The sequence below is a fragment of the Puma concolor genome, chromosome B2 (genome assembly GCF_028749965.1).
Source record: "Puma concolor isolate L17-30 chromosome B2, mPumCon1.1.hap2, whole genome shotgun sequence".
Taxonomy (NCBI): domain Eukaryota; kingdom Metazoa; phylum Chordata; class Mammalia; order Carnivora; family Felidae; genus Puma; species Puma concolor.
The window spans coordinates 42,535,142-42,552,954 of NC_141671.1; the positions used below are offsets into that span (position 1 = coordinate 42,535,142).

General features: G+C 49.5%; 1 protein-coding gene across 2 annotated transcripts; it reads right to left on the reverse strand.

Moving 5' to 3' along the window:
- Nucleotides 1-212: 212 nt before the first annotated feature.
- Nucleotides 213-17,090, reverse strand: MRPS18A (mitochondrial ribosomal protein S18A). Of its 2 annotated transcripts, XM_025925485.2 has the most exons (6): nt 16,945-17,090; nt 9,088-9,119; nt 6,594-6,701; nt 3,811-3,934; nt 3,502-3,571; nt 213-577 (listed from the first exon to the last, which is right to left on the reverse strand). In XM_025925485.2, exons 1-6 carry the CDS (start codon nt 17,054-17,056, stop codon nt 433-435), a joined length of 591 nt encoding a protein of 196 aa, XP_025781270.2. In that variant the 5' UTR covers nt 17,057-17,090; the 3' UTR covers nt 213-432. The 2 variants fall into 2 exon arrangements, with proteins under 2 accessions (XP_025781270.2, XP_086563083.1); XM_086706957.1 differs by lacking the exons at nt 213-577; nt 3,502-3,571; nt 3,811-3,934 and adding exons at nt 4,448-4,744; nt 5,206-5,267.
- Nucleotides 17,091-17,813: the final 723 nt, after the last annotated feature.

A 17,813-nucleotide genomic window follows, 5' to 3' on the forward strand; every position in this document is an offset into this window, starting at 1 on the left:
GAGGGGAGGGGACAGCCAGGAGCCTTCCGAGGAAGGCAGCTCAACTTATTTCCTCGAAGCCCTGCAGGGTGAAGAGCTGAAGGCGGTCAACACAGGGCTAGGGAACCATCTTGGCCTATCACAAGGGATTAGTGACTCAACGTTTGGTAACTGGCTAGAAATGGGCTCAAGGCCCTTGCACTTCCCAGACAGTGAGCACACATAACCAGCGGTGGAGTCCATGAGCCTGGTTTATGATATTCTTTTTTGGGAGAACTGCCAGTTATAGGACCACAACTGCTGCTCAGGGACCCTGCCACCCTCCCAGTGCTGTCACCAGGCAGGGTGAGGGCACTGAAGTTGGTCCATTGCCTCCTGTGCCTGCCGTGCCCATCGGAGGAGCTGGGCCAGAGTATAGGAGCTCTGGTCACGTTCTCAGGAAGCTCTGCCCCGTCAGTGATACAGCACCAAAGGCTTTCTTGAGTAGGAGATGTTGTCTTTCAGGAGGGGTGACCCCACAGCCATGTGCACTTTGTTCCAGCGGCGGCCTTTATTATAGATGGGCTTGACGGAGCGGGGAGACCAGCGGGTCAGGTACCTGTGGAGGGAGGGTAGGGAGGTGGCTGTGAGGGCAGTGGCCCATGCTAGAGCTGGGAGAATGGGTACTGTCTCCTCAGGCCAGAGCCTTTCACCAGTTTCTCTTCTTGAGGAGCAGGGGCTTTTCCTGGGAGCAATGACTGAGTGTGCTGTAAACAGATGGGCTGGGCTCTTGCTGCCTCAAGTGTGTGTGGCCAGGGTCAGGCAGCCCAGGGCCACGCGCTCCCTTGATCTTTATGAGTTGTCAGTGTTTGTGTGTATACTTGCTGGGGGAGGAGGCGGGGGAAGAGGTTGCCCAGAGAGCAGATCATTCCTCTCTGGCCTCAGTCATGGGGAGAGGAGAGGCTGATGTAAGGCCTGGAGGAATCCTTCCCTCTTCCCCACTTGGCTCCCTCTGCCAACCCAGCCTTCCGGGAGCTCCCCTGGGCAGCCATACTGGTGTAGGACCCTTGCCCCTCACCCAACCCATGATGGGAGCCAAGGGTGAGGGCCTGTGGCACAGACCTAGCCCAGGAAGGTTCCTGTAAGCAGGAGGGGGGTGGGGAAAGATGGCTGCCGCCCACAGTCCTTTGGCCTCCTTTGGGGATGGCCAGGGCCCTGACAGTTCCCGGAAAAGTGGCTCATGCCGGCTAGGACTGGGGTTTACTCCATCCAGAATGAAACCTGGATCTTGTCCAGAGAGGCCCACCCTTCGTCCTGAAAGCTCAGCTATGGCAAAGCCAGGCTCCTCCCCTGCCTCCACTCGAGGCTGGGGCTCAACCCAGCCACCTCTAGAGACCCTCATATGAGAAACTTTTTCATTAAAAAAAATTAATCACCTTGGTTGAAAATTTTTGGATAAAACTGGAAAAAAAAAAAAAAAAAAGATTGCTGATTTATACATTTCAGCTGAACTCCCCCGGACCTTGGTTTCCTGCTCTTAGCCTCGTGCAAAGGGATCAGCTCTGAGAGGAAGTAAAAAGCTGTGGGAAGTGCTGGCCTACACTCCAAGTATGGGCAGGGAGGGAAGGGCTCTCCAGTATACTGTCAATGTCAGTGCCCCCATCAGGGAGACTTTTGTGTAGTAGGTGGGGCCCAGGGATGGCCTGTCTATGGCTGGTGGTGCTGGGACAGCAGAAGAGTAAAGGTAAAGGGAGGGGAACACCCGGGAGGTCCCCGAGCTGCCATCTCCCAGTTTTCAGAAGGGGTGAAGAGATGTAGTATGGGAACAGGCTCCCCAAAAGGAATGCTCATTGGGATCAAGGACCCCAGAATATCTTGAGGCTGACCAGGTTCTTCAGAGCTGCTACCCTAAGGCCGTTTTCCCCCTGCCCTGGAGAGACCAGCGGTAAGCCGGGCTTTGGCTAGCTCTGGGCCTGATGCCTGTGCCACATGGAACAGCCAGCTGGCAGGGGGGAGTGCCTAGGTGGCCTCCAGTTAGCTCTCTGGGGAACACTCCAGCTCTAGGAAGAACTGAGGCTCCTTTCTATCTCTCCTGAAGGGGCCAGGGAAGAGGGAAGTATAGCTCCCCAGGGCCCAGCAGAGCCTGGGCCAGTATATGACAGCTCAAGGACCTCTGGATGGAATCATAAAGTCCCTTGCAAGGGAATCAAACTCCCTCGTAGTCAGGACTTCCCCCCCACCCCCCCAGAGTGGCCTTTTGCAACTCAAGAGCCCCCACACATCATCAATCCCGTGTCACGTTAAAGGACACCGGATATATGGGAGGGAGCCTGGCCTTGCTTCAAAGGCCTGAGGGCAGGATGGATTGTGTCCTCAGGCCGGCTGCTGTCTCTTTACAAGTCAGAAGGGAGGGTAGGCTCAACCCCCAAATGGTCCAGGAAAGGCAGGAAGAGGTTAATATGATCTGCTACCCCAGGGCTGCGGGCAAATGACACAGCTAGCAACGTGGGAGGTACAGGTGGAGATGGGCATGGGGCCAGGGTGCTGGTGAGGTGTCAGTGAAGACCCAGCTCTGGCCCTGCACCCCCGGTCCGCTGCCTGGCCTCCCACCCTCTGTGTCTGCCATTTTGTTGGGGATCAGCCTTAGAGGTTCGCTGTGGGTGCGGTGTCTTGCTCTGCTTCAACCATCTTTGGTCCCCTACAGACAGCAGTTATAGTAGCAGCTGGACAGACTGCGGAGGGCAGGGGCTGCTGATGGGGGGGGGGGGGGGGGACAAGAAGGAAGACCAAAATCAACTTTATAAACCCAGATCTACTCTCAACAAGGGGGTATTACAGATCTAGGAAGACATGAGTATAGTAAAGGAGCTGTCTGGGAGTGTGAGACAGGAATGTGTTTCTATACCAGAAGGGGCCACCCTGCTTAGGCTGAAAGGCAGACTGACTGATTCCAGGATCTAGGGGCCTTCCTCTCCTCTACATAAGCTCAGGACCTCCCAGGCTGCCATGAACAGCCTTGCAGGTTAACTGCAGGACTCTAGGGAGCGCCATTTGCAAATCTGGTCTATGTGGATGCTAAAGCTCTGTAGTGTAGGACGTGCACAGTGGCCCTACCCCAAAGAGCCCTCCCATTTCTAAGGCCTCATTTTGCCCTTTAGTAACCCTAGTGCTGGGATACTGAAGTTTGTAGAAGTGCTCTGACATTCCCATAGCAACTCAGTATGATGTCATAAACAGGGGATTAGCACATTCTAATGCCCAACCAGCAGACCTTCTTACCCTCTTTGCCCCTATGCTAAGTGCCCAGCTGGGGAGGGAAGAGGAGAGAGGCTGAGGCCAGCAGGGGAAGCTCACAGAAGTGTGCACGGCATCAACCGCAGCGGCGGTGGGTGCTCATGCTGGGAGGGATGGAACGGACAGCCAAGCAGCCCTCTAGCTTTCAGAGCTGTGGGACGAGCTCCAGTAAATGGCTTCCCCAGTGGAATACAGTGAGAGCAGAGGGCCTGCCAAATGCTCCTGGTGCTGACACCCAGGTTTGCTTACCGATTGAGCTGGGGTTTGCTCTTCGGAACAAATCCTTCAGGAAGCTGAGGCCTGTGATTTGGGAACAGACCTGAGTGGAAGCAAGAGCACATGTGGGATGGTCTTGTAGCTCCCTTTGCAGCTCTCGGGTGCTAGAGGGAAAGCCCAGGGGGGCAGGAAGTTGGCACCAGGTGGCGGGTATAATGAAGACTCTGGATGTCCATTTCTCTTCCAGGAGGGGCTGGAACATGGGGTGGCCAGCGAGGGGTGGGATCGGGGGGATGGCACCTATAGCCCTCTGCCCCTCTTAGCCCCGAGAGGGCATTCTACCTGCCCGGTGTGCCATCTTCACACACTCCTCAATCTTGCGGTGCTCTTCCTGGCACAAGCCTGTGATCCTTCGAGGCAGCATGCCCCCGCAAGGCCGGATGAACTGACTGAGCAGCAGAACATCCTGGTGGAAAGGGAAAACTGCAGACACTCAGCTGGTAGCTGTTTGATATAGGGGACCAGGGTCTTGTGGCCTACAGGGGAGGCCGTCCCACCCCAGCACTCCAGGGGGTTGATGTCTCCCTCAGGAACCAACCTGATACCACACCTTCTATATAGAGCTTTGCACACTGTTCCACCTTTACCCTAACAAAAGTTAAATCCCAACTTGATAAGATTTTCCAACCCATAACCAACTCCAAAGGCTCTCAGCTCCTCCATAAGAATCTTTGATAGATTAGAAAACAAACTCTTCAAGAAGGGTTAATCTTGGGGCACCTGGGTGGCTCAATTTGTTGAGCATTGGACTCTGGATTCAGCTCAGGTCATGATCTTACGGTTTGTGAGACTGAGCCCCATGTTGGGTTCTGTGCTGAGCGTGGAGCCTGCTTAAGATTTTCTCTCTCCCTCTGCCCTCCCCTGCTTGCTCTTAAAAAAAAAAAAAGTGCATTAATCTTTCGAGCACCAGCAGCATCTCTTTTGGTAACGAAACGTCTATTATTCTCCTTGGGTGAGATAGGGGGCACGTCACAGATTTACACACAAGAGGCAAAGTGGGAAAATGGGTACCCTATCTACCCCAAAGCCTACAAGCCATGGGACCAGAATACACACAGACCACCCCTCCAACCTATGCTCTTCCCTTGGAAGTGCGAGGCAGCATATGAGCCGAGTGGGAGGGGACGAGGGTTGTGAAGTTGAATGCCACATCTTCTTAAGCCCCCTGTGAGCAGATGTGAATGGATCCTCAGGCTTCCTTTGGACTGTGAGACCGCTTTGGACAAGTGAAGGAAACAAGGACAAACAGAGCCAAAATCAAGACCAGAGTTGAGTTCCCCTTCCAACTTTCATAGGGTGGCTGAGGGGGTTAAATAAAAGGCGATTACTTCCCGATGGAGATGGCAGCCCCGCCCACCTGAGGGGCCTGGCATGCCAGTCTCAGCAGTCATGTTCCACAAACGGACTTGCTGCCCTGGCAGGCGCCTCGCTGTATAACCGCAGATTTGTTTTAATCACTGGACAGCTCCTCAGGGACCCGAGCCCCCAATTCCCACCCCTGTAATCTTTAGAATCTGGTGAAAAGAACTTGGATTAGATTATCCAGGACTAATAAACTGGGCCCACAGCCCCAGCCCCCCCACTGCAGGCTGCCAAGCAAGCCGACAGCTTTGTGCAGCTCAGGCTAACATTGTCCTGAGTGGAAAGGGGTAAAAGGAAAACAACTTTAGCCTTTACCTCGGAGGGGATTGGATTTCTTCTGCTGGATAAACACAGCCAAATCCATTTCCTGGAAACGGCTGGTAGAAAGAGTGCCCCATGGTGGTTAGGCAGGTGTGGGCTTCACTTCCCCATTTTCAGCTGGGATTCTAAGTATGGACACAACCCCACTAACTTCATGTCACAAGAAGCTGTCAACACTGCTCCGTGACCTGCAGGCTTCCGATTACTTCAGGCAGTTATGAGCAGAAGGGCCCGGGGCAGAGTGAAAGGAGCCCCCCTCCCTGCTGGGTGGCCCAGAGCCAAGGCTCCCGGCCCAGGAGATTAGTCGGGTCATTCTGTTCAGATCCCATGGGCATGTGGCCTCTCCTGCTCTTACCACCTGACCGGGATCTCTGCCCTTAGTCATCCCATTCCACAGAGGGGCACAGGGACAACTTGCAGGTCAAATTGGCCCAGAGCCTGAATCACCTGAAAGCTAAAAATAGGGTGCTTAATGTCACCAATAGAACTCTGAAGGACAAGTATGGATTTTTCTAGGGCTGCGTCCCTTCCCCCAAGACCTCCCTGTTTCTAGAGAGGATGTCGAACAGCAGTCAGGATAGTAGGCTCTGCCTGGGTTTTGTATCCCTAGAGTTTATATCCTGGCTCTGATACTAGCTGGGTGAACTGAGGCAAATTCACCAACTTTTCCATGCCTCGAATTTCCTCATCTAGAAAACAAGGGTGAAAAAAATACCTATTTCACAGGGATATTGTGAAAGCTAAGTGAATTAAGACATGTAAATGCTTACAACAGTGCCTGACATGGAGCCTGCACTCAGTGCGGGTTACATCTTGTTGTTATTCACCATTATCACCTTTCCGTGGAGACAACAGCTCTAGAAGAGCTGGAGCGAACAGGAGCCTTTATAGCTTCGTATGGAAAGAGACAGTAATGTGTCCCCAGAGCATAGTGAGGACTCTCCAAATATACCCTCCTAAGAAAAGGCAAAAAGTCAAATCTAGATTCTGATTTCATCCCCTTGGGAACACGCCCTGCAAGAATGGGTTACAGGGCCCTGGTGGTCTGAACTGCATGCAACCAGACCATGATCTAAGTTAGTGACTCTCAACCCTGGCTACACATTAGGATCACCCTGGGAGCTTTAAAAAATCATGATGGCTAGGCTCCACCCCAGACCAATGGAATCAGTGTCTGGGGCGGGGCTGTTTTTTTTTTTTTTTAAGCTCCCTGGCACAGCCAGGGTTGAGAGCCATTGAACAAAATGCTCCTGTCTTTGGTGGCTCCATGAGATGCAGTGGCTGGCGGGTGGGGTTGGGGTTGGGGAGTGGGGATGCTGCTTAAGTGAACCAGGGACCATGACCTCCATGACATGCAGAACCGAGTGTCTGAGTAGACTCACCTCATAGCCATACTTGTGTTTCAGGTTCCACCGGCAGATGGGGCACTGGCCAGTGGGGTTAGGGGGGTTTGGACTTTCCTTGGGAGTCCCTGTCATCCGGCCTTCAATCTAGGAGGCAGAGAAAGAGAGCCAGTGAGGAGAAGGCCACGTGGGGCTTCAGATCCTTGAGCAACCCCCAAAATGGTGAGATGCTGGGGAAAGTTCATCTCTGGGGACATGTGGGAGTGGCTGATAGGTCTCTCCACCCGAACTGTGCTGGTGGTTCTGCAGCTTTTGTATACTGGGCCTTAGGGGTGGCCAGAGACACACGGTGGCGTGTAAGAGTAGTGGCAATTAGACTTAATGTTGATGGCAAGAGGGAGGGGTTTGCTTTATCAGCTGAACACTATCTTCCCTTCCTCAAACAAAACAAAACAAAGCAAAAGAAAACACCAGAACATCATGTTTCGTGCTTTGGGAAAAAGTAATAAATGCATATGCTAAGAAGTTTCAAACTGTGCAGGGATACACAGTTAAAAGGAAGTCTCCCTCCCATCCCACATATCCTTCTCAGAGGAAAGTGCCATTTCCAGCTTCATCTTACAGAGGTAAGTCTATGCCAGTGGTTCTCCACCAGGCAGGATTTTGCCCCCCAGGGGATGTGGGACAATGTCTGAGACATTTTATATTGCCACAGCTGGGGGATGGGGTGCTACTGGCATCTAGCTGGGAAGCTGCTAACTGTGCTACAAGGCACAGAACAGCCCCCACAACAGATTTAGCCAGCCCCAAATGCCAACAGCACTGAGGCTGAGAAAGCCTGATCTATCCCTCTACAAGCAGGTATCGTGTACCCTCCTGCTTTTTCTCTCTTTTTAAAACACACGTGGGAAGATACACTCCCCCGCCTTCCTCCTTGCTTTCATCATTTTGGATGCCACCTTTCAAATCCTGCTGAGGCCACGTGTGCAATGACCTCCGCCATTGCTGCTGTATCCTGTGACACAGCCTTGGAATTAATAAGCCAACGATCTGGGAGGCAGCTCTGATTACAAGAGGGGGAGTTTAGAAAACCTTGCTGATTGAGGCCATGGATTATGAGAGCGAGGCTGGGCTCTGGGAGGAAAGCAATACTGTCTCCTGGGGGAGAACTGGCAAAAGGGAAAGGGGGTTGGATGCAATGCAAGGCTGTGCGGGCACTGCTACCTAACTTTCTACCAAGGCTATCACAGCCATGCCAGAAATGGAGAAGTGCATTGGGGAAAACGTGGAGACGCATGGTAGGTCTTGGGAGGAAGTTAAGGCGGACCTGACGGGGGAGAGAGCTAACATTTATTGACTCCCCACTGTATGCCTGGCTCTGTGCTAATAATGGTTCACATGTATCACCCCATTTTACCCCTATGACCTAGTGAGGGAAGCATCATAATATTATTTTATAGATGAAGACAGTGAGACCCAGAAAGTGAGCAGTACCCAAAGTTAGCCAGGGGTCTCACAGTGCCACAATGTCTCCACGTTTATTTTGCAAATAGCAAATTCACGCTCCATATGGAAAAACACTCCATATTCAAAGGTCAGATATATTTTTCTCCACCAGCATGGAGTTTCTAGGGTGAATGCTTGTTTTGGCTTTGAGTAAGGGAACCAAAAGAGGTGCCCAGAGGGATGGGAGCCCCCTAAAAAGAACTGTTTTGAGGTTAACCAGTGAAAAGCTGGAGGAAGTATTCTGGGGAAGACCCAAAGAGGGAACCCAAAGAGGGCTTGTCCTGGGGATAAGACTGCCTTGAGGAGGATCAAGCGTGGCTGGCTGCCAGAAGGGTTAAATCCTTGGTTGACATGGAAGTTAGAGGCTTCTGGGAGCTCTGTGGAGTAGTTGAGGGTTTCTTGGAAGCATGGCAGGCCATGTGAAAACAACGTTGTCTTTTAGGGATTATAGGATAATCTAGGCCCCATGACTCCCCGAGGAAGGGAGGTGAGATGGGCCTACTGAGGGAAAGGGGGGAGTAGGTGGATGAAGAATCATTCTAACTACTTAACCAACAGACAAGCCAGCGCACTAGCTAGAGAGCCCAGGGCCCAGACAGTGTCACCTTTTAACTGTGTCACTTAAGAAGTAGCTTGGTCATTCTAGGCAGGAAAGAAAGGGACTGAGATCCAGGCTCCCCACCATGGGTCAGCTTATTTGGGCTTTCCAGTCTCACCACTGCCTTAGTTTCCCCTTTAGAAAACTGATTAATCACCCACCAAAGAACGTATCAACAAAGACCTCTGAGACCTTGTCATACAAAATGCCACTTTAATCAAATAACAGAGGCCTCAGTCCAGGCACAGTGACTGTTTCTGATTCAACCACTACAGTGCACAGCTTGAAAAATGGTAGACTGTGGGATTTATGATGACAGAGGGAGCTGCTCCTGAAGCCAGGAGTCCAGTTTGGGCCTCCGTCCATCTGTCCCTCCCAGGCAGCTACAAGCATAAAAGACGCTGTAGTGGCCAGCTCAATGATACTTACTATAGTTGTCTTCCCTTCTTGGATCTCCACCACTACAGAGATAAAGGGGAAAAATTAGGTCAGCCATTTAATAAGGAACAGGGAGTTTCAAATAATAGCTCAAATTCTACACATGCAGAAAAACGGAGCTTTCAGTCTGCACTCTCCCACTATCCCCACCTGGAAGAGAAAAGGGTACAGGGTTCACCTCCAAGTGCCAAGGCTCTATGCCCTTGAGGCTAGGTGGGGACAAGCCTAGATCCCCAAGTAATATCATCTCTCTGGGATTAAGGTCTCCACATTGTTTTTGCTGTTCTGAGCCAAAATTCATCTTGGTTCTAAACCAGGGGAATTGGCAAGATCCTACCCTACCATGCCTAGCGATGTGACCTCAGAGGTGAGGTGGGGGTGGGGACAGTAGCATCTAAAAGGTCTTCAAAAGTACCTACTGCATGTGTCCTTTCGTGACAAGAATCAGACAAACATGGCTTCTGACCCTGACGTTTCAGACACAGGACTGAACTAATGCTGTGCCAGCGGCCCCACAGCAGACAAGCAGATGGCACTCCCAGAACTTCAGCCTGGGAAGCCGGGTTACAGCTGTATGAGGCAGCAGTGTGACTTAACTCCTCTGTCCTTCTCCACTCCTCTCCTGCAGGGTTGCACCTTTGCTGCATGTACACTGGAGAGGGTGGTGGGGGAGAGGGCCCTGCAGACGCTGGTCCAGGCTGAGTTTTCAGGAGAGCACTGCAATTCCAGACAGAGCTCTCCACCTGTTAAGGTCTGAGGCAGTCAGAAGAAAACTTGAGGGCAAGACAGTAAGTCACACACACATCCATCAGGCTGTATGTATTTACTCCTGGTATACTCAACCAGGATGCAGAATGACAACTTCAACAATATTCAAAGAAGAACCAAGCCCATGGTGCATGTTCGGCAAACATGATCAAACAAAGTTCTTGGAGGGGCGCCTGGGTGGCTCAGTCGGCTAAGCCTCTGACTTCTTCGGCTCAGGTCATGATCTCGTGGTTCAGGAGTTCAAGCCCCGCATCGGGCTCTGTGCTGACAGGTCGGAGCCTGGAGCCTGCTTTGGATTCTGTGTCTCCCTCTCTCTGCCCCTTCCCTGCTCACACTGTCTCTCTCTCAAAAATAAACATTAAAAAAAAAAGTTCTTGGAGATTCTTCCTTGTTCTCCCAGTTTCTTTAGAAAGAGAGAAACCATTGCCATTAGCATAGGAACTGGTACACAGCACATGCTCAATAAATGCTAGCTAGCATCAAGACCACGAAGTACTTGTCATGGTTCCCTTCTGGCTGCTAATTACTGTCACTGAAAACTTCGGTCCACTTAGCTAGACTGCAAATTGCCTCCCTAAATACTAAAACTGGATTTTAACCGCAGCTTGGCTACCATAATGAGTTTTACTCAGCTTCAGCCAAGGCGAGGAGTAGTGCAGATTAGAGAGAGCCTAAGGTTGTTCTTCATGTTAAGAATCTAGTGAAGGGTCGCTTGGGTGGCTCAGTCGGTTAAGTGTCCGACTTCGGCTCAGGTCATGATCTTGCGGTTGGCAGGTTTGAGCCCGACACCAGGCTCTGTGCTGACAGCTCAGATCCTGGAGCCTGCTTCAGGTTCTGTGTCTCCCTCTCTCTCTCCCCCTCCCCCACTCCTGCTCTGTGTCTCTCAAAAATAAATAAACATTAAAAAAAAATCTAGTGAAAATTATGGATCTTTTCCTGGAAACACGCTGATGAGCATACAATCAGACGTGGACTTCAGGAGGCTCAGACCCCTGAAGCTGTGTACCCAAATGGTAATGCTGTTTTCATTCAGTGGTGGCAGTACGTGAATTTATTCTCTTTATGCCTGTCCGTATTTTCTAAAGTTTCTAAAAGAAACACGTACTGCTTTTGCAATAAATAACAAACAAGAAAAAGAGAGAAAGAGAATGTCTAAGAAAAAAATGAGGCAATTCTAACTCAACTGGAGGCCCAGGGCAGCATCTGTGATCACTGAGTTCTGTGACCAACACCTAATTGGACACAGACTGTCTGGAATTGTCCCCCATTTATTTTTTGGGCAAGACCATTCAGAAAGACTCATTACTCCAAAACGACCAACCTGAGAGCCCCTCAATGTTCCCACTCCGGATACACAAAGGAGTAATGATGGCCAGAAAGGCCCTGAGGCTTCCTCCAGAACACTGTAGTTACTAATCCATTCAAAGACAAACTAGTTTTCTCCCTGTAAAAGAAACTGCGTCACCCCACACACGGATCTACTTGTTCAGAACAGAGACCAGCCTAAGCGGGATGTGGGTGAGACTCAGACTGATGCTCAGTCAGGAGGCCAGCACAGCTGCAGGGAGACGGTCACTGGAACGTGTCAATGTATAAACGCGGGGGGAGCAGAAAAAGGACTCAGCCCCAGCTCAGCAGGGCTTCCAGGCACCCCGGAAACTTTGCAAAAACCAACTTGGGAGAGGGGCAGAGAGCAACCAAATCTAAGCAGCAACAGGTGAGGGGCAAGTTTTTAATAATCCCGGTAGGAAACAAAAGGAGAGACACATTCTGGTACACTCAAGCCAGCAGGAGAACGATGTCTTGAAACATGAAGCGGATAAACATGTGGTTCCCCTCTCTGTGGAGGCACTTGGGTCCTAACCATGAGGTAAACAAATCTAACAGAACACACATCACTCCCGGCAAAGAACCAAACCCTGAAGTCATCTCATTGGCCCCTGGAAGAGAGATCAAAAGCCTGTGGCCAGCTCCCCACACAGCAACCCTGAGCCAGTGAATCATCTTACTATAATCCAGTGGGTAAAACAATAGGCAGATGCTTATCTTATGCAGACAACTTGTCAAACCAGAAGGAATGACCCGAGAACTCTTGCAGGATTGAGAGTGATCAGGGCTGTGTCTCAGTGCAGGGGCAGGAGGCCTGGCTGGAGCCTGAAGAGGCCCCTAGCAGATTTTAAGCCTCCGAAAACAGGAGATAGGAATCAAAATAGTATTGATTTTCAGTGTGCATACAAAAACAAGTCAAAACCAAACAAACCCTGAGATCCATTTTGTCCCTGACCTCCTCTCCGTTCAAGATGGGGATGGCCATGAAAAGCTGGACTAAGAGGTTCAGGTACTAACGGAAAACTTGTTTAGAAAAAGATGGAATCACCCTTGTGCTCTGAGGTGTGGCTATTATCAAGTAAACTAAGGAAAGACATGAAGCAGTTTTCTAAACTGGAATTAGGGGTCGAATCTTCTAAGATAGGCACTTCTCATACACATCAAATCATCCGTCCCATGTGAGTGAGACAACACAAGTTGCTGAGCACCTGTGGAGGGTACAGCCCTGCTCTACCTACTGTGGAGAATTAGAACAGAACAGGAAGACAGTCTTTGGCCTAGAGGAGAAAAAGGAATGAAACCAAGTATGGGAACTTCACTACAATAAAAGTCCATGCCTTGTAAAGAGGTCCTTTGAGTACTTCAATAAATACTCGCCTAGGATGGAATCCAAGATAACTGAATTATAACAGTCGAGAGCAAACAGCGCTGTGGTGAGATTGCAGTGAATGCAGAAAGACCTTGATGGCCACATAAACACAGACACAGTGAACTGCGGCAGTATAAAGACTCAACTATTTAGTGAAGTTGGAAGGAGGACCCATGAATGATGTGGAGGGCGCTGCCACAGCAAGTGCCCAGAGACCAAGTCCTTCTTGGACAGGATCCATGGAAACCAAGTCCCAAGCACAGTATTACAGAACGGAGTCACTGATGGCTAACAGGCGGCACTTACAAGTCTTAGGGCAGGGCCAGGGAGTCGAGTGGGGGTTTGGGATGTGTGGCAGCACTTCTGGCTATTGACTACTTTTCTCAAACTCCTTCCCCACTCCCTTTTGTTCATCTTTAGTTCTGTTAACAAAGTTTTCTTTTTTTTATTTATAGATTTTTTTTTTAAACGTTTTATTTATTTTTGAGACAGAGAGAAACAGAGCATGAATGAGGCAGGGGCAGAGAGAGAGGGAGACACAGAATCGGAAGCAGGCTCCAGGCTCTGAGCCATCAGCCCAGAGCCTGACGCGGGGCTCGAACCCACAGACCACGAGATCGTGACTTGAGCCGAAGTCGGACACTTAACCGACTGAGCCATCCAGGCGCCCGTTACCAAAGTTTTCTGATTCCCTAATCACCTAGCCTGTTCTTTTCCCTTGGACCTCCGATGGGAATGTCCCTGTGTATTACACTTTACTATGCTTTTTCCACTAGCAGGCTACTCTGGACTATGTCCCTTCAAGTCTGGAAAGCCCCCAACTCACACACTCGTCTCTTAAAGCTTTTAGCTATAGAGATGTCCACTTGACATGCACATCCTTGTCTGAATTGCTAAGTCCTCCAGAAAACCCCTTAGCTAACTGGAAAAGATGAAGAAAATTCCCTCAGCCTTTACTCATTTCAACATACTCTGCACTGGTTTCTGATAGATGATTATTATTCATTCAGATAGTCACCTCTGTTTATTTTTGTTTTAAATACATTTCCTTCCCACGGGGCGCCTGGGTGGCTCAGTCAGTTGAGTGCCCAACTCTTGGTTTCAGCTCAGGTCATGGTATCACGGTTTGTGGGGTTCAAGCCCTGCATTGGGCTCCATGCTGACAGTGCGGAGCCTGCTTGGGATTCTCTCTCACCCTCTCTCTCTCTGCCTCTCCCCCACTCACTCTTTCTCTCAAAAATAAATAAACTTAAAATAAAAAAAAATTTAAATACATTTCCTTCCCAAGAGTGATAAGGCAGGAATGAGATCTAACACAATCTTTCCCATAAAAAGTACTAATGGTCCTCGGCAAGTTAAGTGATGAGAGTTTTCACTGGGGGAGAACCACAGGGAAGCCCTTCTGTCGAGTAGCCCAGTGATATTAATGGTGGAGAGGGAAGAGTGCTGGCTCTACTTCGAGGCCATCACTTACTAGCTGTGTGATCTTGGACAGCTACTGAACTCCTCTGGGCCAGATTTTCTCATTGTAAAAATGTTAGTAATATCCACCTGTAAGAACTGTTGAGAAGGGGGTGCCTGGGTGGCTCAGTCGGTTAAGTGTCCGACTTCGGCTCAGGTCATGATCTCATGGCTTGTGATTTTGAGCCCTGTGTCAGGCTCTGTGCTGACGGTCAGAGCCTGGAGCTTGCTTTGGATTCTGTGTCTCCGTCTCTCTCTGCTTCTTCCTTCTTGCACTCTGTCTCTGTCTCTCTCAAGAATAAACATTAAAAAAAAAAATTGAGAAGACTGAATAAATGTATGTGGAAAACCTAGCACAGTGCTTGCAGCAGGGCGCATACTAAACCACAATTTCCATTTTTATCTTCCTTCACTTTTGCTTTTTCCAGGATCTTTTTTGCTTTTTTTGTGTCCCTCTGATCAACCTTAAACCAGCAGCACAACTAACATTTCAGCCCAGGCTGTCCTTTGCTGGGGATGCCATCCTGTGCACTGGATGTTTCGCAGCATCCCTGGCCTCTACCCACCAAATGCCAGGACTACCAGTTGTGACAACCAAAAGTGTTTCTAGACATTGCCAAATGTTCCCTGGGGGACAAAACTGCCCCCGGTTGAGAACCACTGCTTTAGCCTGAGAGTCTCTACAGGCAAGTGTTGGGTGTTCATGAACTCTGCCTATAATTAGGGAGTACTGTCTGATACTCTAAAAAGTAGGATGAGTATTTTCAGCAAAACACCAGCTTCCTCCCCACAACTTTAAATAGTGTATCAAGACAAAGTGGTTTCATTTAAAGGCTTTGAAGACAGGTGGTTCTCAAGCAGAATAAAGAATATGGTAATGCCTTTATGTAAGGTCACATGATTCAATGATTTAGCTTTTAGGTCTGACGGCAAGTAACACCAAAGAGTTACCAACCCAGATATTTATGGAGAGAAAGAGTTCAAAGACCAATCTGATTATACAGTCCATCACTTCACAAAATCTCCAGCTGAAAAAATTTGAATCTCAAATACTCTTTTGTAAACAAACAAACAAACCCTGATCAGGAATCAGGAAACCCTGATTCCTCTCGTGCATTCTCTGGAAACATGGCAAAAAACTGTTTTCAACTTTCAATTTCACAATGGATATGTAAACAGCAGGTGTTGGAGCCTGATGCTTGGTAGACACCCTCAAAAATCTTATGGGTATATGCTTATTGTGCAGCATGGGTAGAGATGAAACATCTTACCAAGTCCTTCTGTCATCAGCATGATCTCTTTGGTACCTTTCTTTCTTTATTTTTTTTTAATTTTAATTTTTTTTTTTAACGTTTATTTATTTTTGAGACAGAGAGAGACAGAGCATGAACGGGGGAGGGTCAGAGAGAGAGGGAGACACAGAATCTGAGACAGGCTCCAGGCTCTGAGCTGTCAGCATGGAGCCCAACGTGGGGCTCGAACTCACGGACCGCGAGATCGTGACCTGAGCCGAAGTCGGACGCTTAACCGACTGAGCCACCCAGGCATCCCGGTACCTTTCTTTATTAATGGATTAGTTTATCTAATGTTAACCAGGCAGTATCTGAATTATGTTGTTCTTTCTAGTAAATGTTCCATTTTCCCTTCACAGCTAAGTTCTTCTAACATACCTCTGTTTCTTCATGAGATCTCTCTTTGATTTCCCCAAACTGGGACCCCCCTCACCTCCCCTGAATCTGCGAGCTGGAGGCCAAGCCCAGCTAGCTGGGGCCAGGCCTACCAGGAGCCCGGTCTGCCACTGCTGTCTGAAAGCTAAAAAGAGACCCTTTCTGAGACAAATCCAATGGACGCTTCATTTGGTTCTTCTTTTTGGACTTTTCTGTTCCCTCTGACAATAAGGATTACCCTTTCCCTCTGGATACCTTTCAGCTTTGAAGGATACGTCGGCCAATACTATGCCAGAATCTTAAAAAAACAAAAACAAAAACCAGTATCACTTCTTTTGCACACCACTCATCCTTTCCTGCTTCCAGCAATGCACAAAGGAAGGCTATGGCCCAAAAGACCTTTTCACTCTCTGCCAGTCCATCCTTTTTTTACAAAGCCTGTTCAAGACACATTCCCCTCAGTAAAACTTCCAATTGGGTTTCTGTTTCTAGTAACCAAATCTCCCTATATTTAGTCATGTAAAAACTTGCATTTGTCGGAGCATATACATATCATCTCATTAGAACCTAACTTCTCAGGAAAGGGGCTGTATCTTTTCTTTTTCCAGAATCCCTTGACAATTTGAAGTCCAGTACTTGGCCTTCTGTAAGCTCTCAGTTCAATGCTGGAAGCAGGCTGCCTTTCCAGACTTAACGATTATAGAAAAGGAGAACCACCATCTAGCATGTGCCTGCTTCAGCTGTTCGGTGGCTTTTCCACCTTAGCTTCCACTTCTCTGGGAGACTAGCGGCCAGGGCGGAAAAAGCCGCCATCAGAACACAGCATTTTCGGATGAGAAACTGGGGAGGGTAGCCACATGTCCTTCGCTTATGGTTCAGGGATTTTTTTTTTTTTTTTAAACGAGGGAGGCAGCAGCTGGGAGAATACGGAAATCAAAACTAACACGCAGACGTTTACCGAAAACTTTTCTGAACCCCGGGACAGGTTTCTTCCTGCCCTGCTAACTAAGCAGGCCTTTCTTTCCGTCCTCCCCCCCGTCCTCCCCTACTAGTGAGAACACTTGCGAGCAGTGGGAAGTCAAGATAATAGCCTCAGGGTCTGGAAAGTGCTTCCAAGCACCCCCAGAGCGCCTGCATCTCCCGCGTTTCAGAACCGCGCTAAGGAAAGGGAGGGAGGGGCGTATGGAGGCTGAGGGAAGCAACCTCCCCCGCTCTTTCCCAAACGTTGGAAGGTAGCCGGGACCCAGGACTCACCTTCCCTGAAACCGCGAGCTGGAGGCCGAGCCCAGCAGGTCGCGACTGGAGCAGCCAGGAGCCCTCGGAGCAGCCGTCCACAAGGATACACCAGCACATTGAGAGCCGCCATCTTGAAAATTAACGGTGACCGCTAGTGCACTTCCGCTTCCGGAACGGCGCGCGCGCGCAGCCGCAATGGCGAGCAGGAAGTGTGCGGCTGTGGGAGTCTCGCCCCGGTAGCCTTGAATTTCTAGCTTCCTCGCCTCTCCGGCTTGGGGCTAAGCCTGGAGCCCTGTGTGAAGTCTGAGTCATTCCGAGGGTCCTGGGCAGGTGTTCTAGTTCTCATATGCCAGTCCTCGAAGTCTCAAGGTCTCTTTCGTTCCCTGACAGGTTTTCTTTGAAAATCACATACACTACACCTATTTCCTTAAAGCTTTTAAAATTCATATGCGGATTTTTTGCTTCTTGTGGGTGGGGGTAGGCCTGTACAATGGTTAGGACTCCGGTTCTGGAACATCAGGTATCAGGTAGATCTGGCATAGAATTAATTCCTCCCTTCTCCATCAATCTCTCCTCCAACCCCAATACACACTTGCCTTTCATTCTCCTATATTTAACACTTCCCTTTGGCCTCAGAGCCTTCGTATAGCTATTTCTTCTGCCTGCTCTTTGGCCACCTGGTAAAACTCCTGCTTATTTCTCCTGCTCAAAATTCACTTCCACATTAGAGTCTTCCTTAACAGGGGTTACTGGCTCTCAGCACTAGATAACTCCATTTTAGTACTTGGCACAGTCGCGGTTTTACATCTATTTGTATAATATTGTTTCTCCACCAAACTGTAAGCTCCACGAAGGCAGGGATATTGTGTTGTTGTTGTTGTTGTTGT